We start from the raw sequence: 26,398 nt of genomic DNA on the forward strand, positions 1-26,398 counted from the left end.
ATGGGAGAACTGTTTAATTCACCAACTGAGCATATAATTTGTAACCGTGGAATCAGAGGCTGTAATAGAATTACAGAGTGACAATTCCTGTCCTTGGCAAGTTATCACCAGACGGTTCCAGAGCATTATCAGTACGTCTTACCAGGGCCATTCATATCTCTAGTTAAGTCATAGAGGCCCATTCCCTGGAAAACAGGCAGGGGAGGAGGCGAGGAGTGTGGTGTGGGGCATATTAGTTTCCTATTTACTGTTGTGACAGATTACCACAAAGTTAGTGGCTTAAGACAACACAGATGTATTATCATGTAGTTCTGAAGTCAGAAGTCTGAAATGGGTCTCACTGGGCTACTATGAAGGACTGTGATTCTTGCAGGGTCTTGGGGAGAATCTGATCCTTACCTTTACCAGCTTCTAGAGGTGCCCATATTCTTCTAGCAGCCCCTGCCAGCAGTCCTTCACTCTGCTCCTACCCACACATTGCCTTCTCTGACTCTGACCTTCCTGTCTCCCTCGTTCACTGACGAGGACCCTTGTGATTATGTTGGACCCATTGGGATAATGCAGGATAATCTCCGCATCTCCAGATCCTTCACTCAATCACATCTGCAAACTCCATTTTGCCATGTGAGGTCACACATTCACAGGTCCGGGGGTTGGGGTGTGCACCTCATTGAGGGCTGTTATTCTATTACTCCGATGGGTGAGGGTGGTAGTGGGGGAGAGTCTAGAAGCAAACATTTCAGGAAGGACCCCAGCACCCTTTGCTGATTAAGGAGCAATGCTCTCTTCATTGTTCCCTAGGGGACTTGGGGGAATTTCTTAAATTATCATTAAATCTCTTATCAGGAGATCTTCTTTCAGTTTGAAAATAGAGAGGAGAGTATTTAAAGGTATAAAAATAAAAGAGAGGAGGGATCCTCCATCCTCCACCTGGGTGGCTCAGTGGTTTAGCGCCTGCCTTTGGCCCAGGGTGCGATCCTGGATTCCCGGGTTCGAGTCCCACGTCGGGCTCCCGGCATGGAGCCTGCTTCTCCCTCCTCCTATGTCTCTGCCTCTCTCTCTCTCTGTCTATCATAAATTAATAAATAAATCTTTAAAAAAATAAAAGAGAGGAAAAAATACATATATTTACTTGTTAATCCAAAGAATATTTGTCTTAAAATACATCCAAAACTGAAACTTCAGGTGCCTTTGACGAGAGCTGGGTAGCTGGGGGCAGGGACAAGTATTGCTTATTTCTTGTGCCAGTTTTAGGGAGCACATATGGGGCATTTGGATGAGGGTACTGGTTAAACATAGAAGCCCACGTCTTTTCCTACCTTCTAGAATTTAGCCTTGTCTTGTTGCAAAGAATAGGAATTTAATCCTATCTTTGGGAATTGTGTTATCATTGATTATTCATTAAGGAAATTTCTCCAGTTGGGCCAGATGGTTAGAATTTAGGAATTTTGAATAGGTGTCTTCCTTCGTGCCACTGAGCTAAGTTAGGTGACCTCATGAGGAAGACATCCGTCCCCCTTCCTTTGCCTCCGGGCCCCGCGGGCGGCCGCGCTTGCGCTCCGCGGCCCTTAGAGGGCGCTGCTGGCCTGCTGGCGACGGTTCCACCGCCCGCTGACCTCCTTGCAGGGCGCCGAGCAGCTGCGGCTTCCCGGGAGATAAGAAAATTAGGACAAATGTGCAGTTAGTAATCTGCTTTGGGTTCCCTTAGTGCCTGCCTCTTGTCAGCTTTGCTCCTCATTGAAGCTGCCTTCGGACAGTAAGTCGGGGACAGATCGTGCATTCAGGGTGGAACTGAGGCTTGTTAGTAATTTTCAGCTGATCCTTGGTGAGGAGGAGCTTGGAGCCTAAAGCTGAAGCGGGGGCGCTGGGGGACCCCCTGGCATCTCTGCCGGTCCCCCAGAGCTGCAGCAGCTGGAAGACGGGGAAGGACAAGGGAACCTGTGCGTGGGGAAAATGATTAAATTCTAACAGCATCACAATCTCTATGGTCTAACCTACACAATTCTTTTTTCATTTTTCCATGGAGTTCTCCCGGCGTGCACTTTAATTTCTTTTTAATACTAACCGGCAGTTAAAAGTGTCACGGAGTTTACCATGTCTCTGTATGTCGTGTCATCTGATTTCCGTCGCCACCTGTGCAGTTGGTAGCATCCTCCCCTCACCAGGAGGGAAGCAGGTTCACAGGACTTGGCTGGTCTTCCCCAAGTCAACCGTGTAGGCCGCGGTATCTCAGGATTCGCCCCCCAGTCTTCTGAATCCGCATCCTCTGTGCTTCCTGCAGCCTCTCCCAGCTCCTGTGTGGGTGCTCGCTTCATTCCCCCGTTTTCTTCTTTGGGCTGGCGGTGGGAGCTGGCACCAACCTTTCTGATTTGCTCAGAAGGCCCTTCCAGGGTCTATGCTCCGGTAACACTGCCGTTGGCTGTTGAGAAATGATCCCGTCACGCATGGAAGCGTGTTGAACTCCAGTAGGGGCTTAACTTCAGATGAAATTGCAGTGAACCCATTCCCTGTTACAAAATATATTTGGCAGTTGGGTATAAGCAGGATCCTCACTGGAGGCAACGTCCGTTCCTTAGTGGCTCCTGTTAGAACTTGCCCTTGAGACCGGTGCTCTGTGCTCCTGTTAATTACAGGAGCCCCTCAGTGTTCGGGGCAGTGGTTCTCTGAGGACGTCCGATCCTTGTGACGGAGCCTGTCAGCCTTGTGTTGGAACCAGAGGTTCCCAGAATTCAAGTTTGTTTAGAGGAGACCATTTAAATCCAGGAACAGTGGTGACAGCCATCAGTTGTTGATCTGTGCGGTTGGCAGATCCTCACCTCTCCTACAGGTGGCAAGACTGTAATAGCATTAGTTAAGGTGTTTGGAACGTCTCAGAAAAAAGTGTTCTCTAAAGGCTGGGATTTGGGACGCCTGGGTGGCTCAGCGGTTGAGCGTCTGCCTTCAGCTGAGGTCGTGATCCCGCGATCTGGGATCGAGTCCCACATCGGGCTCCCTGCATGGAGCCTGCTTCTCCCTCTGCCTCTGTCTCTGCCTCTCTCTGTCTTTCATGAACACATAAATAAAGTCTTTTTAAAAAGTAAAGGCTGGGATTGGCTTTTGAGAGATTATTTTATAGTGTCACGTCTCTCCGCCCATGTTCACTTTGCCTGAGCCAGCTGCTAATTTGCAGTGTGTGAACTTGGGCGGGTCATAATTCGGCTGGCCTGTTTCTCATCTGCAAAGTGAGAGGATGGGACGGGACTGTGGACGCGGCTAAGGGCCCCTCTGGCTCGAACTCTGTGTGAGTCTCCATTTAAAGGCCATCCATCCGTTCATTCATTCAATCGGCAACATCAGTGTATGTCCGGTGCAGCGACCAAGTCCAATACGTAGTCCCTCTGTCCAGATGCATAGGTGGAGGCAGGTGGAGGGGAGGTGCACACAGGATGGTGCACGTTAGGACAGTCCCTGGGTGGGGATGGGACTGGAAATCCAGGACAGCCATGTTGGAGCTGGGCTTTGAGGAGGGGACTGGGCATTAGTTAGAGAAGGAGAGCAAGAAAGGACATTTCAGGGGGAGGAACACCGTGTCGTGTGTGAGGGCACAGAGGGGCGAGGAGCCTTGTGACACATTTGAAGAAACATGAGTTCTCTGGTGGCTCTTGTAAAGTGACATCCTGGGAGAATGGTGACATTCAGGACTGGAAGGGTCAGCAGTAGGCAGCTCAGCACGGTCCTGGAGTTGGACCATAGTCCAAAGTAGCCATGGCCATTGAACGTGTGTTCATGGTGGGAGGTCGCACAGCCACTGAGTAGAGGCAGGAGTGGGGAGAGGGTTCTTTGACATCTGCTTACTTACTTGAGGCTTTGGGGGTTTCTTCATTACATTATAGGCCAAGCTGATAGCTCCTAACTACTGTCTTTACCTTCAGTCCTATCTGAAATGTTCTAGAACAGTGCCATTTTGGAATGGGTTCCAAGTTACTGGGAGACTCATGCCTTCACATGTGGGCAGAGTGGTAGACTTTCTAGTTAAGATGGGAGTACTGAACAGCTGAATACAATGGCTTGGGGGTCGAGGGTGGTTCTGTGGACAGAATTCAGTGCGGTTTCCAAGGGAAAAAAACCACGTGAGTAATTTTAGGAGTTCATGCAGGCGGTGGGTGACTTGGAAATGAGGAAATCAATGTGTATAATTTATGCAGGCTTTTAGTGTCTAAATAGTGACATTCCACTCTGAGGGCCACCTAAGCATCCACTGGTTCCAGGGTCTGACAGCTGTTATGTTGTGGACAGGTAGTAGGTTTAAGCCAGTGGACGTGGAGGAGGATGAGCCTGTAGGGTCCTTGGCAGAAGGCTGTGGCTAGACTAGGTTTCATTGCAGTGAGCCAGCCGGGTGGGGAGCCCAGTGATGGCTAATATGGGGTGACGCCACATTTATCTGCGAGTGAAATCCCACTGCCAGTCACCGCAACCAGAACCCACAGTGTGGGGCAGGTGGAGAGGCCAGGGACCCCTAGTGTCAGGGGGAGCAGCAAGCTCAGCCAGGACAGGTGAGGGTGGCCTTCTAAAGACCCCGGCCAGGGGCTGCTGCTGGGGGGCACACTGCCTTCTTAGTGGCACCATCTCAGTGGGGCAGCATTTTATAGAATAAAATCCCCTACACAGAAGGCTCAGTCTCTCCCGACCGTGATGGTGCCACGCAGGTGCTTCCACCTAGAAAGCAGAACACTTTGAGCAGGACACAGAGACCCAGGTGGTCTGTTGTGTTTGTCGTGGCTCAGTTTCTGAGCATACTTTCCGTGATCATTTATCAGGAGTCTACCTTGGTGTGCTTGTTTCCCCAAGCATACGGTCAGGGTTTTGGACTCCACTGTAGGCATAAAAGACTATTTCCTAAAAACAGCATTTTAAAATGTGTTTTCTGAGGTAGTTGGAGTCACATGCAATTGTAAGAAATGACTCAGAGATCTCACATGCCTGTCACCTGGTGTCTCCCAATGGTGACACCTTGTGTAACTATAGTGCAGTGTCCATCAGGAAGCTGACATCGATACTGACTATTCCCATCTTACCAGTTTTGTGTGCTTGTGTGGGCTTCTATGTATTTTGTCATTTCAAGAATGTCATATAAATGGAACTGTATGATATGTCACCTTCTGAGATTGGTAAAAGCATATTTTAAAAAAATATTTTTGCCCATTCTGCTTGAGATCACCACAATTAGCTTGCCAGTGTTTTTGTATGTAGTGAGATGTCATGGTAAATAATTTGGCATAGGAGGAGAGTACTGCTGCCACCCTGGTCCAGGCCACCTTACCTGCATTATTGCAAGAACCTCATCCTTGGTCTCACTGCCTCTGCCTTTTCTCCCTACCCCCTATTCTCAAAACTGCAGCCACAGTGATTCTCATCATGCATGATGTCACACAGAAGTCACAGTCACTTCCCATCTCTCTTAGATAAAAACCAAAATCCTAAAACATTTTCAAGGCCACACATGACCATCTTCTATCCCATGCCCTCCCTCACTGTCAGCTCCAATTCCTTGGCTTCCTTGCTGGTTCTCTAATGTGCTAGGGACCTTCCAGCTCCGGTGTCTTTGCACTTACTGGGGTGTTTTTTTTTTTTTTTTTTGCCTGAACAACATTGCATAAGCATCTATAGGTACCTTCCTCACTGTCTTCAGATTCTTTATGCAACATCTCAGAAGGCCTTACATGACCACTTCCTCCCCAATTTAACAGTATAATCCTACCCCTACTCCCCAGCACTTCTTATCCTGGTTTTATTTTCTCCACAACCGTTAGCCCCGTCTGATAGTTCATTTATTTTACTTTCGTATTTGAGAATTGCTTGTTCTCCATTGGACCATAAATCAGCTCCATAAGAGCAGGACATTTTGTTGGTTTTATTCACTGAAGTCTCATTGCCTAGAATGCTGCCTTTGGAACTTAGTAGATGCTTAGTAAATATTTGCTGAATGATTAAATGTGCTTTCTTTGGTGTTGATCACATGTGATATACACTAAATATATTTATGTACATGACCTGACAGCAGCCTGCTGTTGCGCCCTGCCTCTTACCATAACCCTGTGAGGCCAGCCAGTGAGTTTTGAAGAGTGTTGTATTGAAAGTCCATAAGCAGCTGGAGTGAAGAATTATATTTACATGGGATACTAGTTTCCTAGTACTGCCATATAAAGGGCTGCAAACTGGGTGGGTTTAAACAATATAAATTTATTCTCTCATAGTTTTTGAGGCTGGAAGTCTGAAATCTGCAGGGCAGGGTCATACTCTGTCTGAAGGCTCTAGAGAAGAATCCATCCTTGCCTCCTCTTAGCGACTGTTGGTTTCCAGCAATCCTTGATGTTCCCTGGCTTATAGACGTGTCACTCGATTCTCTTGTCTCCCTTGTCATATGGTTTTATCCCTGTGTGTCTTCTTATAAGGATATTGGTCAGACTGGATCATAGCCAACCCTAATCAAGCATAATGTCATCTTAACTTGATTACAACTGCAAAAACCCTACTTCCAAATCACATTCACAGGTATTGGGCATTAGCACTCCACATAGCTTTTGGGGAGACACAGTTCAACCCACAACATATGGTATGCCTACCAACACAATTCCTTTTCAGTAGGTGAAAGAATTCTAGCAGCTTCCAACAGTGGGCCATAGTTGAGCCGTAGGAAGACATGAGTCACTGCATTGTACTCTGTGCTGAACTGTCAACCTGCCAACCCAGATTTCCAAAGACCTATGCACAATCAGTAGGCCTAATTCATAGATCAAGCCTGGCTCTATCCTTCATTCATAAAGTAGATAATTAAGTAATTAACTCAGATCTTCTATGGCCAGTGACTATGCTAAGCTCTGAGGCATAGAATACAAAGACTTAATAATAAAGTGGGGATTGATGTAGCAATAAATTATGGCATTGAATGTTATGTGAGCAATACAGGATCATCTAGTACTTTCTAATCAACTTCTACTTGTCAGGTATAGAGTTAAGTCCTGAATGTTTTTACACTGACATACATAAAATTGTAAGATTAGCAAGAGAAATCAGCAAATTAGTGTGAGGACTTTGCCTGGTGGCCGCACTTTAATATTCACTCAATCTATATTTTCCCTCACACTTTAATGTTCACTCCATCTACATTTGAGACGCACCACTGTCTTTCTCTTATCTAAATGTAGTCTCTAGTCGAGACCTCTAGGTGGTGAGGTAAGGCAGCCTTCCCCTTCATAGAATATCTAATTTTTTGACATTCTTTATATTATAAAAAATGTCATGTCCTTTTCTGTTGTAACATGCACTGGCCTTGCTCTATTTTCTTTCTTTCTTTCTTTCTTTCTTTCTTTCTTTCTTTCTTTCTTTCTTTCTTTCTTTCTTTCTTTTCTTTCTTTCTTTTTCTTTCTTTTTAACATTTTTCACCTTACCTAGTGATTTCCTTCTATTATTTTCTGATAGATGGGGAGAATTGAAACCTTCTTATGATTAATAACTCTCAGAATCCACATAGGTACCTACAGATAGCTGAGCAAACCACAGTCAAGGGGAAGAGAAAAGAAGGGCAGAGAACACTATGCTCCCCAACTTCCCTGAGACCCAGGCTGATTTTATTTTATAGTCACGTAATCACCACATTTTGACCCTAATACCTAGGAAGAAAGAAATCTTGGAGGTGAGACATGGGCTATTGTCTGAGCAGATTAATCACATGTATCTCTTGGAGAACACGAGGATTTTGACTTAGGGGTCTTTGGGATGAATTCTGTGGGATCCGCTGATGCTCTGAAGTTGTAATGAGTTATCATTATAGGAAGCAATTCAGAACATTCTCAGGTGTAAAGGGTAAGCTGGGTTAAAGTTACAGAAAGGACTCAATTAAATGTCCTCTTAGAATTCAAGCTGTGGAAAGCACTGGCCTGGTCTCCCATACATGGGGGAAGGTCTCCCACAAATGAGGGAAGGTCTCCCACACATGGGTGAAGTCTCCGGCAAAGGCCCTCCCTGAATCCCACCAATGTCATACTTTGTTCTCTGCTCATCCTAACTCGAGAAAGACTTCCTTTCCTTACCCCTCTGAGCCCTGATCACGTTCATTGTTAGAGCACTAAGTTGGTATTAAATGTCGGATATGCTTCCCCTTCTTTTCATGTGCCCATACAGTGCTTCCCTCAGAAGATTGAAGACCACTGCCTTTCTTATTTATACACCCGTGAATTTATTCACTTGTATTTCCAGGGCAGCATCTGGCATGCTAACTCTGTGTCACCCAGCTGAGGAACACAGTCACAGAAATTTACCTTTGAAGATGGGGGAATGTGTGGGAAGTGAACTAGGTAGACCTGTCTGATCACTGAAACTACTGCAGACCATTGTAGGCACAGAATTGATAGGTAGATTGAAAACGGGATGTTGATTAGATTATCTAGATTTCCTTTCAACTCTTAAGATTTTAAAATTTAACTCAGAGACTATTTCCTAAGGTTGAGGAAAATGAAGACCTCAAGCCCAGTCTTGCCACATGAGGACAGAGAATTGACCAAGAGCCCCCATGCTAGGAGTCATGCTGGGTCATTTTCTATTGGGTTTGAATTGGTGACATCAGCCCCTCTATGGCTCTTCCTTCTCCCACATTAGTTGAGTGCCTTACAATTTTCTTTCACATTTTATTCTCCTATCAGTCCTTTGAGATTAGTTGTAGAAAAGGAAGTAATTACGTTTGATATTTTCTGAGAGAAACTTTGGTGGCATATTTGCTTTGAGGACTTGAGTGGGGGTGGACCTGTCCTAATTACACGTGGTGAAAAATGGACTCTTCTCAGACTTTATTGGACTTGGCACTAACAGACATTCCCTTCTTCCTATAAATCTCTCCACTTCTGTTCTCCATGATGGAACTTTTTTCCTGGTTCTCTTCTTTATAACTAGTAGTTCAAATTAGATATCATCCTTCCGACATCTATGTTCTTTGGGTCCCACTGGAGATGTCACATACACTGTTGGACACACTGGAGCTTGAAGGAAAAGCCAGGGGAACCTAGGTGGCTCAGTTGGATAAGCATCTGCCTTAGGTTCAAGTCATGATCTTGGGGTCCTGGAATTGAGGACCCCGCGATGGGCTCCCTGCTTAGTGGGGAGTCTGCTTCTCTCTCTCCCTCTGCCCTTCCCCCTGCTTATGCTGTCTTTGTCTCATTATCTCAAATAAATAAAATCTTAAAAAAAATGAAAGGCCAGGGATAGAGTTGTGAATTTGGGGGCCATCATTGCATGGATGGAATTTTCAATCAAAGAACTCGATGTGGTAAGGAGGGAGAAAAGACAGAGGGAGGGTAGTGCATGCAGAGAAGAGGAAGGGCCAGAAGCTGGACTCTGAAGCACTCTAACATTTGAATTCTGGTGGAGGAGATGTGGAAGAGAAACCAGGGAGGATGATATCCTGGAAGGCAGGTAACTGTGGGGACAGGAAAGATAGGAGAACTTCTAGGAGAAAGGCTCAGCTGCTGTTGGACATAGAATAAGTCAAGGACCAATAGATGAAGGTTTGGCAACCTGGACTCTTCGTAATATTTATAGGTGCTCACTCAGCACATGACCTCATGTATCTCCATGAATTTTGGTGCCACTGATAACTTTCAGTTGTTTTTTTTTTTTTAAACTAGGCTCCATGCCCAGCACAGAGTCCAATGCAGGCTCCAACTCACAACTGTGAGATCAAGATCTGAGCTGAGATCAAGAGTTGGACACTCAACCGACTGAGCCACCCAGGCACCTCAATAACTTTCAGTTTTATACCTTTGGTTCTGATTTTTCTTCAGGCCCACATTTATCCCTTTTAGTTATAACTGCAACTGAGAGGCAACAAAGATTAGTACAAAGAGCATGGTATTTGGTTTTGGATTGGTCTGGGTTTGACCACTGTAACTTAGTAGCTGTGTGCCCCTGGGGAGTCACTTAACTCCATGAGGCTCAGTTTCGTCATTTATAAAAATTTATAAAAATGAGGATACCAAAGTAGAGTCGATACAATTTTTATGGAGATTCAAGATTACCTTATGATAATATAGAATTCTTTTTAATCACCTCTAAGTCCCCAATGCCTAGCTCAGAATCTGACACATAGTAGATATTCGATATATGCCTTGCAGAAATAAATGAGATGTCAGGCTCTTACTAAATGGGTATATAACAAATTTTCACTTCCTTTCTTCTTTACTTCCCTCTCTGTTTTTTCTTGATCACAAATGGCCTCATTCCAAAACTTAAACTCCTTGCTCATGAGGTGTGTTGAGCATTTTTTTCTCTTCATTGATAGATTATTTGCCTATGCCCATTCATAACCATTAATGGATTATCTGAAATATTTATTTTTAAAATATTAAAGCATATCTTAAAAGATGACTATTAGCAGTCTTAGCTGTCATTGGGTCCATGTGGTCATTGGCTTCTGGTCTTGTCTGTTTCATTTTCTCTGTTTCATACCTGCCTCTCCACAACATTTGCTTGGCTTGTCTTCTAAGGGTATTTTTCAGGGAGCTTTCTGAGTAAGATGAGTGGTGATTTCAGTGACAGTAATGCCCGAGTGTTTAACATAGTTAGACAATGACTTTCACATTTTGGGAAAAGGAATGAATTTTCAGGGAGTTTTTTTTGGCTGGCATGTCAAGCAGTTTATAGTAGGCTGAGTTTAAGCTGGACCAGCAAACAATGGTAATTCTTTGAGAAACTATTTCTCAGTTGCGAACTGAATTTGAAGAATGTGCAAAAGATCCCACAAAAACCTGGAAAGTACTGGTGTCTAGTGGGATCTCCGATGCCAGTCAACAGCAGGCATGAGTCCTGTATTCCTTTCCAATCCATAGGCATTTGCCCTTTAGGGTCTCTTGCTTTCTTATTGTTATTATAAATAAATATATCTATGGAATCCCTCCAATTCCATTTTCCTAAGTCATTTTGGAAAGCTGATGGCTTAGATGGGGAAGAATTCTTGTTTTTTCTCTGAAACAGTAGCTTTTGCTTATATTAGTTCCTGAACAAAATGGCCAAGAGCCTTCAAACCCTAAATCCTAATGATCAAATTCTGCCCACACTGTGGGTTAAGTTTACTCTAATTTTTGGCTGCATCATTTTCTGGACAGATGTACTGACTCAAGTCTGTGGCAGACTGACAAATAAAGCATTGACATTGTCAAAATTAAATTCCCAGAGTGAATCCCTTAACAACAAAACAGAAATAAAGTTAAAGCAAAGCAGCTCTCATTTAGAAAATCAAGGGGAAAAGTGACTTGATTGTATGGGTCCAGAAATGATGATACCAGGTAGCAGTGTACTGGGTTACTGGAAGCACAGTATCTGATGAACAGTGGCTAAACAGGTAGGAGAATTGTTTATCTCACTGCTCAATAAACTCAGGAGCAGAGAGGCTAACCAGGAACTTTCCGTTTGTCCAGTCTGCCATCCCAGGCCAGGTCATCATACTCAGGCTTGTCACTTCAGGTTCCCAGATGGCTGCACATCAATCAGTAGGTGTCATGTTGACATCCCAGAGGGGGGAAAGGCAGGAAGGTGCAAAAGGTCAAAAGCGCACCACAGCAGATCCTGACCCCTTTCTAATGCTTCCCCAAAAGTGGTAGTAGTAACTTTCTCATCTGTGTCATTGGCTAGAATTGGTCACATGACCACCCTTAGCTACCTGGAAGGCTGAAGGGTCATGAATATTTAGCATCCCAGTTTCTATTGTGGAAGAAAACAAGGGAGGAAGAAGAAGTCAGGAATGGATCTTGTGTACCCAACCCACAGAGTCTACCATGAACACTTTCTGAATTCAGGGCAAGTTCTAAACTGTTACAAATTAGTTAGGAAACTGGACATTCTTGAAAGAGACAATAAAAATTCAACCTATAGCATCTCAGAAGACATCTTGAGAGAGAAGGTGGATTCACTTTAAGAGTATTCTTTGGGCTGGAGAATTTGACTATAGTTTTGCCACTTCCTGCTTGTCTTGAAAATATGACTTGCTCCTTCATTTTGTTGTCTCCATTTTTGTGTTTTTTCACTTTATAGATCTTTCCCAAGGTGATTGACAGAGAGGAAGGAAGATAATGAAAGGGAATACTGTGAGGTAAACTATATTAATAGACATTCTGCTGGTCTCTCTTCACTTTCTTCCCAATAAAAACAAGCTACCTAGAATCTAGAATCTTCTAGGCAGAAATTTCCAATAGGAAGCCATTAACCCTTGAGGGTAATGAGATAGCATTTGAATGGCAGCCTTTGTTGGGTGTAAGTGGCCTTGGGTGGGGGCTTGGAGGCCAACTCCTAAGGAGAAGGGGACACAGGAAAGAATTATAGTATAGCCCATGCAGCATTGCAGCTCATTCCTTGGGAAGTTCCCATACCCTGACAGGAGTGCTGGCAGCCTAGGGCATGGCCAGCTTATGTGCAGCTCGGACACTGTCCCCTCCTACCCCCCAGTGACCCAGCAGAGCAATTTTGTGAGAATGCCTCTTTCTTGACCTGTGACCACCTGAAACTCACCCCAGGTGGAGAATGCTTGCACAGAGGCAGAGGCGGGTGATGGCGGGGCTAACTGTCTGGAGAGGATAGAAACAGACCCAGACAAACTCTACTTAAGTTTAGCCAGTGGCTTGAATTTTGAGATTTGGATGGCTTCACCATTTGGCTTCTTTGAGCTGATGGAGAAAAAATGTGATTCACAATTGTATTCAGTGACCATCTAGTGCCCTTATAAGCTCATTGGCATGTACGCATGTGAATTTGACCATTTAGTCTGAATGAAATGATGCTTTGTTGTGATCAAAATACTGGAATATGCCTGAGGGTCTGGGGACAACTGTAGGGAACTCAGGTTTAGCTGAGGCTGGGGAGAGGTGAGCAGAGCACACACTGAGCCGAGTGGCCTCGCTTGTCCCTCTGATCCTTAGGAGACTGCGGGCAGTGAGGGCCAGGATGCTCCAGTCATGAACCAGAGCTGCCCCAGGCAATCTGAGTCTCTACTTGTGTACATCCTCAGCGCGAGTACGTGACAGGACACGTTGGGCATGGGGGTGTAACCCTGTAACGTGGGGAATGCGTCATGACAGGGGAAGATGGATTGGGTTTTGAGGAATGTGAGCCAGGGATAGAGTCTGGAGAGCCCTGGCTGCTCTCAATCCCCCAAAGGACCCGGGACATCTGCTTGCCTTGGTGTTTCTCTCTGACGTGAGGACAGTGCTGTGTGGCTTCCCTGTGGTGGGGTCAGAGGTTCTGTTTGCTCCATCAGAGTTCTTTCAGCTCTGTGGAGTGTTTTTTAAGTTTAAAGACTCCAAAGAGGGGCACCTGGGAGGCTCAGTGGTTGATCATCTGCCTTTGGCTCAGGTCGTGATCCTGGGGTCCCGGGACTGAGGCCCACATCGGGCTCCCCATGGGGGGCCTGCTTCTCCCTCTGCCTATGTCTCTACCTCTCTCTCTAGGTCTCTCATGAATAAATAAATAAAATCTTAAAAAAAAAAAAAAGACTCCAAAGACCTAGACTCCCAGACCTAGGTTTTATTTTTTTAAGCAGTTATCCACAGAGAGCCATGCCAACTGTGGAAAACACTTTTATTGAACCCCACTCATATTGTGAAATGTCAGAAGAGGAGCCAGGCCATTATTTTAAGACTCAGACTGTGTCAACCCAGCCCCAATCTTCCAGGTGGAAAATGCAGTCAACCAGCCATATGTAGGTTTTACTTGTATCAGTTTTACCTTACACCATTGCAAAACAACCTGTACTTGCCCTATTTTTGTTGTTGTTGTTGTTATTGTTTGTTTTTGAAGGGAGCGTCATGATTATTTGGCAAATATAATTCCATCCATTTGACAAATTATTAAAAGTTGGCTGGGCGTTCCAGTGTTTTGCCCATGTGTTGCCAACCATCTGGATATTTCTACATTTGTGATTATTCCTCTGCTGTCTGGTATCTTATAGACAATAGCTGGATTTTTCCACCTTTCCTTGGAATTACAGTCTCCACGACGTAGATCACGTTGATTCCTACCCTCTCATTTACATCCTTACCTTTTCTGGTTTATCGATTGGATTTTTGGTCAAACACTCATGGTTGCAGTGAGATCTGTGTTTTCTTCATTTCAGAGTCTGGGAAGTATTTGGCGGTTTCCAGTGGAAAGTAAAACTTGAATTTCAAACAAAGACAAAGTAGGGAGACTTACATAAACATGAAGGTTTTGTTGCATTAAAGAGCAATCCTGAGTATACTTAAGAAATAATTTTAGAATTTTGGGGATTTTAAGGGACTAGTTTATTTCAAAAGCTCTTAACATTCCTTTGGGGGGTTTCCTTCTTAACCAAGGTTGTCCGCTCTTGCTCCTCAGCATTGACTGCCAGACTGGGTGGGCTGCATGGAGCACTCAGCTAGGAATGGCAGTCATCCCTGGCTGGTATTTGCCTTAGTTTCTTTGGGTGTGTCTGCACACTGGCAGCCTGTTGTAACTTAAATGTACTGATTACTGGGGTAGCTTCAAAAAGTTATTTTTGACTTTCAGAGAAGATCTTAATTAATCAATCAAGGTTTGATGGCAATGGGCAGAAACCCAACTTTAGCTCATTTAAATCCCAGAATTCATTGCTTTGTGGAGCTGTACATTGGGCAGTGCAGGGGTTAAGCTGGCCTTAAGGGTTAAGCCCTAGAACCAGGGCTCTAACTGCCTGTGGACTTTCTCTCTGTCTCTGGTTTCTTCTCCATGTGACATGAGAGCTGTCACCAGCAATTCTAGGATGCTCCCTTCACAGCCTCATGACTGGAAAGCAGAGGCGGTGCCCAAGGTCTAGCTCCAGTTAGAATGATTCCAGTGAAGTCTCCAAGCCATCCAAGCTCACATGAACAGAAGTCTGTTGCCAAAATTGGAGGAGGCTTCATTGGATAGACAAAAATAATGTGTCCTTTATACTGCACATTTTGGATTTGCTGCTTCACAGAGACTTTAAGGTCTTGGGGCTCTTTGAGAATATAGGCAAGTGGAAGACTTTGGATTTTATTATTTTGACTTCAGGGAATTCCAAAGAATTCACACCCATTCCAGTGAAGGATGGTGGGGGCTGCAGTTGCCGAGGGAGTCCTGACTCCATCTGGGCACTTGATGAATCTCCTCTGGCCGGTGCTAGACAAAACAGGAAGCTAGAGTGGAAGGAAACTTAGACTTTAATTTCTTTAGATTGTAAGCTGTAAGACCAGGAAAGCTTCACTCTTGGACTCTGAATTTTCCTTGGGAATTTCAAAATGAGGACTTCAAATTGGAACATTTTTATAGTGCTGGTGTTGTATTATCAGAATATGTGTATGAAATCATTTCATCTCATTGCTTAAACTCTGGTGGGCTATTTTGGAGAGCATGGACCAGACAAAATATGGGATTGGGAAAGGACATGTAGGGGTGAATTTTCAGCCTAAAGGGCAGTGTGGCTTTGGAGTTGGCTAAAGAATGAGACTTCCTCATTTCAGAGCCTTTTGGGGGCTGGAGGGGTCCCCCCATCTGTAACCCCAGGAGGATAATAGTGGGACAGTGTTTAGTACTGGGGAGACCCATGAAGGTGGGCAAGTGGTCATGATCCTCACTCTGAAGAGGCAGCCACAACTTGACCTCAGGTTAATGGTCATGCCCACTGGGGCCAGGGAATAGCCTTCCAGAGATGTTCAGGGGATTTCCATTTTCTTCTTCTCATGTTTGGCTTCTGGTATCTGTCCTTATCCTGTCCTCCTTGAGGCTTGCTATATCTGAGGAGTGAGTGGTTAGAGCCCAGTCCCCATTGGTCTACTTTCCCTACTCCATGGCATTAATGGGTTAGGAGACATAGACATGTGAGTCTCCTCTTCGGGTCTGCCTTCCTGCAGGAAGGCTGCACTAGGCTCCATTCCTGCTTCCACGTGGGAAGGCACTGGGTTGTGGCTCAGGCCTGTTGCTCTCTCCCCACCTGTGAGGCAGCGACCCTGAGGGGATCTGCTCCATAGGCTCAGCTCTCCCCTCTGGGTTCACCCGAGGGCCTGGAAGTGAAGAGGACAGGGAGATAGGAAGCATGGGGATGGTCACACATTAGATCCATCCTCTCTAATGTAACCTTACCAATAATAAACCCGATACTTTGATTTTTCACCTATAGGGGGAGTAAACAGAAGTCACTATGTTATGTTTTAAAAGTAAAATGAAACAAAGAAACAAACAAAAACAACGCTATGGATCCAGATAGATCCAGTTAGTGTTTTGAGTCGTCTTCAAAGCATGATTTCTCTATATGTCCATTTTGAATTACTTTTACCATTGATTCATTTTATCAGCTGATTCTGAATCTTCCTTCCCTTTATTCTGAGAAATAGCCCTTCATGGAATTCCCTTTCTAGGAAAATATGTATTTTTAATTGTCATGGATATGCCTATACACTTAAGGATGGGCAGTGATGTCTGAACCAAGGTAGTGAGAAGTGAGACTCTGAGTTTCACCTTAAACATGTTCCATTTGGAACTCACATGAGACTATCTAATAGGCAGTAGGGACTGTTGGTCTGGGATGGTGAAGCCAGTGCTGGACATGTGGCAGTCATTGGTTTTCCTAGTAGCCAAGGGCTATGTAGCATCCCACATTCCCCTCCCCAAGGCCATCCTGGGATGGAGCTTCTTTTTTTCCTTGGAACCCAGGCCAGTTTTTTTTTTTTTTTTTCAGAGCATTTACACCTCTCAGGGGACTGAGGGAGGTTTGGCAGTGAGATATGAGTCCTTGAACTGATCTGTACCTAAAGTGAGACTAAATTGTACCTTTAGACACAGTGGACACTACTCCTTTTGCTTGATCTTCCTAGTCTTTAGAGACATTTGGATTGGAAATCCTGGTTGACCTTATGAGTCTGAAATCTAACATCTTTTTCTTCAGTCCATCAGCCATTTAAGTGAGCACCAGGTGTGTGGTCAATATCTGGTGTCAAGAAAGATGCCAGAGTGGGAAGGTGAGCAAGGGGCAGATGAGATATTATGCCTCTGTCCACTGGGAGAAATGGGCCCTGCAGATGGTGGGCAGGCCAGCCTGGTCCTGGGAACCTAGTTGTGGCATCCTGAGGGCATTTGTCAGTCCTGGAGAATCCCTTGAGGTCACTCTGCAGAAGCTGAAGACCTTCCAAGGGCAGACATCCTAGAGCCATTGGAATTTTGGTATCCATCTTTGAGCAGAAATGGATCCATACTTTGACCTTTGAACCAAACTGGCCTCCAAGAGCCCATTTGGATAAAACCTAAAGTTTGGAGCTGGACCAGAATAACAGCTCTAGGTGAGGACTCTGTCCTTGATGTCTGTTCCCACACAAGCCAGTAGAGGTCTCATAGGAGCTGTGGCTCAGAAATGTCTGGCTGGGCAGTTGCCGGGTATCTGAAAGATCACCAAAATACTACTGTCACTTGAAACCTGTCAAAATATTCTTGAATCTAGATAATCTTTACTGGCATGAACTATGGAAGTGACTTTGTCATGGTATGAAATTGCTGGAGTCATAGCATACTCTTCTAGCTTCCATCTGCTCCATTCAAAGACGCCTTGAATGGTGAGAAATGGGAAAAGACATGGACAGGAAATTCTTTTTACCTAACCTAAAATTACTTAGGCTGCAGCTTAAGCTCATTTCCTCATTTTGCATCCTGGGGAGAAGGAAAAAAACAGTTTATCAAGTCCCTAACATGTCGTGTAGGCTCCGTGAGGCTACCTCCCAGCATTCCCCCTCTTGGGCCATAGAATTCCTATTGTATTGACTTATGGGTTTGTCCTTTTTCTTTTTTAGAGAAGCAGTTCATGGGATATATAGCTTTTTTTTTTTTTAAAGATTTTATTTATTTATTTATGAGAACACACAGAGAGGAGAGAGAGAGAGAGGCAGAGACACAGGCAGAGGGAGAAGCAGTCTCCATGCAGGGAGCCCGACATGGGACTCGATCCTGGGTCTCCAGGATCACGCCCTGAGCTGTAGGCGGCACTAAACCGCTGAGCCACCGGGGCTGCCCCATGGGATATATAGCTTTAAAGGATGTACCTGGTATCATCTTTATCAGACAAGAATATGAAAAACTATTACACAAGGTTGTGTGCTGCATTTCTCTAGCAGAGAGGGCGGTCTGTTCTAAGTTTCTAAGAACAGTTAGACTAAATCAGGAATCACTCGGTCATATTTCACCCTTATGCTCCCAGAATACTGATTCCACAACACAGAACCAGAAGGCCATCTGCAGACCCAGAGACCAATTTCACAGCTTTTCTGCCTTTACTTTACATTTAAGGAATGAAATCAGGAGAACTAGAAAACAATCATCAGGAGTAGAACGTGCTGTCACATTTCTAGTCCCAAGAAGAAGCTTTCTGTCAAGTAATCCAAGTGCATGCACATTGATTTGTGCTTGCCCAGATAGATGCTGGTTTGATGAGTTTGCTCAGAGCTCAGGCATGAGGGGCTCTGGGTGGGGCCGGCAAGGCAGCAGACTGCTTTCTATCCAGGCCCCCTCTTCTTCTCTGCCTCTAGTTCTTTCTGAGTGGGACGCAGATGATATTCACTAGAAAGCATCAAAAATGACATCACTGTGAAATAGCAAAGCTGATGACAATCCAGGGAGTGGAAATATCTGCTAATCAAGCCAACATATGACCCAGTTTGCCTGTGCTGGGGAAAGGGTAGGAGGAAGCGTCCTGGTAGATTGGCCTAAGGCCTTAGGAAAACCTTAAATTCAGGACAGATCTTAAGGAGAGTAACCCTAAGGCTGCTTTGTAAGTGATTTCCGGGTCTCCCAAAGGCCTTTGTGCTAAAGAATCACCTTAGTTAGGAGACTCTCTAAGGCTTCAAATGTCACTACTAGAAAAGTCATTTGGTCATAGGTTTTGTCATAGGAATGCAAATGCCCCTGAAAGAGCACCTCGTCCACTTCTTCCATTCTTTCTGGAGAGAGGGGAGGATGAGAGAACCTAACACAAGCTGCCCTGAGTGTGTGTGGGGTGGGGGGGGCAGGAGTGCTCCCCAGGGAGGAAAGTGGTGTGGTGGAGAAGATGGTAAACACAACTATGGAGGCTTCACAGTTTGTTTCAGAAGGGTGGTGGCTTTCTAATTAATTTTCTTTTTTTTTTCTTTTTTTATTTTTTTTCCTAATTAATTTTCAATGGCAATGATCACAGGTCATGTCTGAGCAGGGGTGGGTTCTGAGGGTCCGTAAGCTGGGTTGTGGGGAGCGGCAGGGAAAGCCGGGCTTTGGAACTGGACAAAGCAGGGTTTGCATTTGGCTCCTGCCCGGGTGCAGCTGTGTGACTCTGGGTGAACCCTAACCTCCTTGCTCCCAGCCTTCTTTCCTCTTCTGTAGTATGGAGTTCGAAAATGACCCCTCCCAGGTTGTGTGTATTCTGAGCACCTCATGTCATGTAGGGTTTGGTGCTTGGATCAGTGGGCAGTGGATGGTGGGCACTCCAAAGCCCCCTCTGCCTGCCCACTGTCCTCTCCCATTTAAAGTAGTTGCACACCATATGGCCTTTCTCTCAGCAGACAAATGTTGGCTCAGGCAATTATCAAGTGAAGACACAGTGATGGTGCTTGATCATTGGCAGTGGGAGAACAAACAAATTTGTGCATGGACCCAGTTGGAAGCTCTGATCGTGTCAGCACAGTGAAATGAGAATCATTGGGTTTTGGCAACCTGGAGGTCCTTCCCTCTTGCACTTTATTTTGTGCATCTTAACTGGAGCTCCTTGGAGGTTTTGAGTGTCTCCCCATATGCGGGGCTTGTATTCAGATACAACCGTCTGAATGTGGACTCTCATGCGAGTTGGAAGTTCTTCTATGCTGCGTCCAAGGATAGATGCAAAGCAGAGCTGGGAAGAGCAATGAAGATATTTATCAACTGTTCTTCTTCTCAGATGATCAGTAATGAAAGTCCGTTGTTTTCAGGCCCAGGCAGTTGTGTACTGATGGAATCTCGAGCACCCAAGAAAAAAACATAACGGTGCGGGGGTGTCACAGGCCTCTTGTTTTAGCTGTCCATCTGGGAACTAACTTTTCTTAAGGAAGATTTGGAATCGAACTGTAAAGAAAAACGTTGTTCACGTAGTCATTCATTTATTTTCTTCCTTGGGAGCATCCCCCCAACCAGGAGCATCCCTTTGTAGTTTGAGGGGACCCTACTTTGCTCTTGCACACCTTGTCAGTGTGAAATATTGGGTTCCTGGGATTGAGTGCTGCTACTGGGGAAAGAGGGATCACAGCTAGAAAAAGCTAGTCAGATGGAAGGGAAGGAGGAGAGGTTTTTGTAGTGAAGCCTTGAGAGAAATAAAGGGAACCAAGAGAAGCGACCGACCCCCAGTCCTCTGTCTAAGTAAGTCCTGGCAGGTTTCTTGTGGGTGAGGAGGGGGTACATGAGAATTATTGTAGAGAGTAGCCACGATTGCTAGTAAGTGCCCAGAAAATCACCAACATGCTGCACGTACAGTCTCCTCAGCTCCACATTTCACATAAAGTGCTAGGTTTCTGGTCTATGATTTCTCCCATTGTGGGTTTATGGGACCCTCATTCCTGGAATTGGGGAGGGGAAGCTTTGGAGGTTTTGGTTCGTGCCCATAGTCTGACAACATGCTTTTATCTCCAAAACAGGCACCCCTTTCTTTACTGCTTTGAAATGATCAGGTTCATTCTCTTCTTTTTCATTTCTTAGATTTCTTTGAGTGGAGTTGCACGTGTTCTCTCCTCTTCTCATCCGTTTACTCCTGAGGTAGTGGGACAGTCTGGGGAGGAATGAGTGATGCATGCTAGCATCATCTGTGGTCAGAATTTTCACCTGGTATTAAGGTCACATACTAACCAATCCACGTGTTGTCACAAAACCCTCCTTCCTCTTCTTCCATGAGGTTCCAAATTCATTTTTCTTCATGCTACTCAGTTTAAAGGTTTCTGGGTTTTTAAGATTACTTTTCTCTTTCCTGAGAGTGTCTTGCATCATTGAATAAACAGTTTCAGATCCAGATTTGCCTAAAATTTGACTGTTATGTGAACGTTTAGCGTATATTTATACTATGTAATGTTGTGGGATCCATTACAATGTGAGCTGAGAGATGTTGTTTGACAAATGTTATGTTTTTTTGGGTCATTTTTGAAAGTCATGAATACTTTTATGGAACCTCATAACTGAAGATTAAAATATAATTGTGTTTCTTAATAACTTGTTTTTCTTCTTCTGGGACCAAATATGGAAACATTTAAATTAGCTATGTGCAGATAAACCAGAGGCTTATCTTCCTTTTAAGGTGTTGGTGATCTTGGCTTGTTTTCTTTGTGGAAATGAATGCTTCTGTTATCTCACCTTGGATGCAGTGGATAGTTGTCCTCATCATGACAATTTTACATTGTTCTTCTTGGAGCTATTTTAAATATTGTCTAACTGTACCATATAGAACACTAAGAGCTTATTTGATATATGAATGCCTCTGGAGAATATGTCACATTCTGAATTCGTTATTCCTGCACTAGCAAGGCAGCATAATCAAGCCAGAGAATGCCTAGAGTTTGTTTTGATTTGTTTCACTTTTGTTTTAAATTTACCACCCACAGTTATCCAAAATACATAAAAGCTTGTGGGTTTGGTATGTTTGTTTTGCTCTTATACTGTAACGATGTTCAAACATGACTGTACTTAAAGTCTTTTGGACCAGACAAAAGTCATTTGCTCTTTTGATAATAATATCAGAGAACATTGGAAAAAAAAAATTCCTTTTCTCAGTCTGCCATTCCCATAAGTTGATAGTTGCGCTGTTTGCATAGCTGACCACCCACTGAAGCCAAGGCACGTGAAACTGCTGTCCACTAAAATGGGCCTGAAAGTCACGTGGGACCCACCCAAAGATGCTACCAGTAGACCTGTGGAGCATTACAACATTGCCTATGGGAAGTCACTGAAAAGTCTTAAATACATCAAGGTGAATGCCGAGACGCACTCCTTCCTTATTGAGGATGTGGGTAAGTGACACTCTGGTCTTGTTCCCAGTCAGAACTAACTGTACACCAACATTCTCAGTCCCTTTCGTAGGTAGGATGGCTGTTTGTGAAACACAGTGTGGCCAGGCTCCAGGGACCTCATGTTTTTTTGGGGGAACAGGTAACCAAGGTCATGAGGCTGTTGCTTAACCTTTATCTTGCCTCTGGGCTTCCTCATTCTGCACTTGAACTCAGGTATTTCTGGATAGCTCTTCAAATGGATGGAGGAGGCCCTTTTTTGGTTTCTGAATGTGCTTTTGGAAGACATGTTGGTCCTTTGTTGTATAGAAACTTGACTACTTTGCAGCCTAATCTTGAGAGTTCTAATTTATAAACCAATCAGAGATTACTCAAATAATATGTCCCCTTGAGGGTGTGTGTGATATGTCATGCTTAGCCACATCTGGTTCAAAGATGTGATGTTCTCCCCATTAAATTTGATCCCGGGAGTCTGTAATACTTAAAATTTTACCTAAATATATTATAAGTGCAGGTGTAGGTGGTTTTGAATTTAGCCTTGAGCTTCCCCTATCTTTTGCTTTTTTGATCCTATGAGCCTGAAATTCCATTTATTCTACAGTCCAACCTCATAATGGATCATAAGGAAGTAACAGGTCAGCATTATGACAACGAGGTCTCCATGTGCCAGGTTAGCATTTTGCTGCCTCCCTTTAGTGGATCAAAATCAACTCACGGCTCCTCAGATTCTTGGCCATGGTCTACACACATTTCTTCTCCACCTCCTGCATTGTAACGTTAGGCTTTCTGAGGAACGGAGCAGAAAGTATATGGAAGGGACATAAAGGAAGCCAGATTTCCTTTTTCATAGTTCCAGCTAAACATACATTCCTCTGAATCTTTTCTACATTAGTATGACCCTACAAAGTCTGACAGTGAGGTTAAATGGAGATTCTGTTGGATCAAAGGCATGAGCAGGGTCATCTTTGCTAGTTCAAACCTGAGGTTGTTCCCATTGCTGCAGAGAAGAAAAACAGGCAAAAAGAGAGCCCTAGAACTCACTGAAAATCAAATAGTGTATTCCAAGTAACTCACTGATGAGTTAACGGGAATCAGAGACATGTGGATTAAATTTCTTTGAAATACGAATAGCCTCAGAATGAAGAGAGAAAGCGCCTGGCGAAGCATGATTTTGCATTCTGTCTGACTCTAGAGAGGGTTTCCCAGTTAGTCTGGCAGGCTGTGCCAAACCCTAAATGCCACCAGGCCCTGCCGCAGTAGACAGAAGTCCTACTGGCCTCGAGCACAGCAGGGTTGGTAGCTGGCATTACTATGTCCCTGTTGCTGGGCCTCTGGCCGGAGAACCGAAGTTCCATTACAGGAACACTCCTCACCTTGAGAAATGTACATGACCCGTCTTGCCTCTTATCTCTCCAACATCCATCCCATCTAATTCCTGCAAATGCTCACCTTCACTCCAAGCAATTGGCACCTTCACTCACCTTTCACAGTGATTCATTTTGAGGAAAATCAGCACTATTGGATTTTCACTTTCTGTAGCTACAAACTCAGGATGCATTCACCTGATAATGTGGCCTCTTGGCTTCCCTTCCTGTCCCACTGACTTCAGGAGCTCAGCCAAAGAGACCATGGCTGTTTGACCTTGACCCCTAGATGCAAATAAAAAAGTGAAGCCCAGTTATTTCAGAATTAGCATGTCCAAGGTTCCAACAGTTGTTTCTCTAGATTTTTGTTGAAATGGTCAAAGACAACATGGAGACCTAGTAAAGGGAGTAGTTTACTGCCAGAAGGGGAAAATTTCATGAAGCTTTATGTGTTGTGATGAGATGTCCCATGTGCTAAATTTTATAAGTTACACTGACATTTTCATACTGTTTTTTTTTTTTTTTTTTTTTGAGGTTTCTGTGTGGAACTTCCAGGGGAAGATATTATTTGCAGTTACCAATGCTATCGGCTAAAACACCTAGTTAGTGGACAGTGTGTTCCTATTTCCTACATTAATTTCACATTAAGAAGCTCAAAAGCCTTTTCTGTTGACTATGAATTCAGGTTTATTAGATATGCCATGTACTTTGTACTTTGCTAAATAAATTCCGTGTTCTCTGGGTCAGGTGTATTTTCGTTGCATGAGAGGCATGTTAGTGATATTGATTAAACAAAGCGAGAGAGCTGTAGTTACACTTGTCACTTAATTCAGAATTTTATTTTTGGTTATACATAGGGAAGACAGTTAGTGAGTCAAACTGTCATTCTTGGAGATTTGAAATGGTGGCTTGATATAAACCATATGTTTCAGAGCCGGGGGTAGTGTACTTTGTGCTGGTTACTGCAGAAAACCACAATGGAGTGAGCCGTCCAGTTTACAGAGCTGAAAGCCCTCCCGGTAAGTCTTACCTAGAATCCGAGGCTGTATTTTTGTTACTTGGATGGGGAGAAACATCCCTCCTTTCTCAGATCTGTATAAATATAGAATCTTTAAAGAGTTCCTGAGCAAGCATTTCTTTTAGACTTGTATAGCAAGCTGAAAGATTGAAAAGTAGGAGAGACTTAGCCCTTCTTTTAAAGTAATTTTAATGTAGGTTGTTGTTAGTGTTTTGTTCTAAATTTTTGAGTACTCATTCGAGTAAACCATGTGCAAAAGACCAAAAAGACGTGTTGTCCAGAAAGCTTAGGTGCCTCATTACTGATGTGGCCCAAGAGGAGCCTTTTGAGGACTGTTGAAAAGACCATTAAACGTACGTCAGAGCTGCACTGAAATGTGGAAAATCCAGTCGTCCTCGTTTCTAACTATGAAGTTGCATTTTCCTCATTTAGGAGGTGAATGGATCCAGATTGATGGTTTTCCCATTAAGGGTCCAGGACCATTTAATGAAACCGTCACAGGTACTATTTGCTCATTCGGTTCATGTCTTCACTGAAGCACCATCTTGCAAGAGGGTTGTGCTTCTGTCACACACATGTGCTCACCCACCTTCATTTAGTTCCCATCGCTAAACTAACACACATGCCACATGGTTTTTGGTCAATCTGCTCTGCACCTGATGGCCCAGACTGCAGCCAGCCGGTGTTGCTCATTTCACACTGTTCTTTCATGTTCTGGTGTGGGGTCGTGTCTGCGTCTACATCTGGGGATACTGTTGCACTGTTAACAGGCAAATATGGTGGTTGAGATGGCAGTCCTGGCCTGATGAGGATATTTACAGTTCTTATCTGTGGATGCATAAATGAATGGAATCCACCAAGAAGTGGCTTTTATTGGCTAATATGTTACATCGAGTTCTTCTCTCTTTTCTTATAAGCATGGGATATTTTGTGATATGTTAGAGCACTTGCCTTCCATCTCTGCTCCATATTTGTATACGTGTCTGTTTTACCATTGGGATGTTAATGTTGTCTAGTCATATTGTTTCACTTGTTGAGAGAAGTGTTTATATTTCTTGTATGTTTTTTTGAATATATTTAATTAATGGTGAAAAAAGAATGCAAAATGAATGCAGTTGTTTTGGAATATGGTTGGATAATATCTCTAAGGCAATATGGTGAGGACCTATATACTGTTTTCATGAACGGTGTTTTTAAGTACTTCAATCTGGTGTTGTTGTTGAGAGGAAGGTGAGTACTTTGACATCAATGACTGTCATCTGCATCTCCGGTCAGATTTGATGGGTGTAGGCAGTTTCAAAGTCCCTTTTCTGAAAAAAAGGGGTGGAAAAAATGAAACAATCAGAAAAAGAGGCTGACTTTCAAGGAAAGGTGATGTGCTTCCCTTCCAATATATTGCGCTTGTGGCAACCACGGGGTGTTGGAAGGGAGTCATCTTGGAGACTATTAGAGGTGAGGAGATGAAAGTTGGAAGAGAGAAGTAAGGGGCAGGCATGGATTCTGGGGTCAAGCTCCAGAGTGAGAGTGGAAGCAGAGAGTGTATGAGGGTGACAAGAGGGTCAAGAGCAAAAGGCCAAGGTCAAATCTGAGAGGATGATGACAATTGAGCAACCAAGATGGTAGCACAGCTAGGAAATGTGCAAAATAGGCATGGGTGTTTATTTCAAGATTGTCCACCCCTGAAGAGGCACAGGTAAATTTTTTACTGACAGATGTTCAATGCCTTATCTTGTATTTTAAATTACCATTTTATTTTTTATAATTTTTCTGATAAAGTTTTCTGAATGACAGTAGTTTTAGAACAAGTGATTTTCTTTTGCTTTTTCTTAAGTAATTTCTTATGCCTTCTTTAATAAAAACACGTGTGTGTGTATCTGTATTTGTATGTATGTCTGTAACTTTTCTGAATGAGCACAAATTACAGAAATGCTGGGACTTGGGACTCACAGACAATCCTGCTCCAACTCATTATTGGTTTTATGTACTGTGAAATCATTTGACCTCTCTTT

At 44.0% G+C, this 26,398-nt stretch overlaps 1 protein-coding gene across 1 annotated transcript in view; it reads left to right on the forward strand.

Annotated features, from left to right (window-relative positions):
- Positions 1-26,398, forward strand: part of FNDC1 (fibronectin type III domain containing 1) — a 101,217-nt gene that overhangs the window by 4,241 nt on the left and 70,578 nt on the right. Inside the window, exons 2-4 of the mRNA XM_038526470.1 lie at positions 21,816-22,010; positions 24,304-24,390; positions 24,822-24,890. Coding sequence (XP_038382398.1) covers positions 21,816-22,010; positions 24,304-24,390; positions 24,822-24,890 — 351 coding nt within the window. The remainder of the gene's footprint in view (positions 1-21,815; positions 22,011-24,303; positions 24,391-24,821; positions 24,891-26,398) is intronic.

The sequence above is a fragment of the Canis lupus genome, chromosome 1, assembly GCF_011100685.1.
Source record: "Canis lupus familiaris isolate Mischka breed German Shepherd chromosome 1, alternate assembly UU_Cfam_GSD_1.0, whole genome shotgun sequence".
In the NCBI taxonomy this organism is placed as follows: domain Eukaryota; kingdom Metazoa; phylum Chordata; class Mammalia; order Carnivora; family Canidae; genus Canis; species Canis lupus.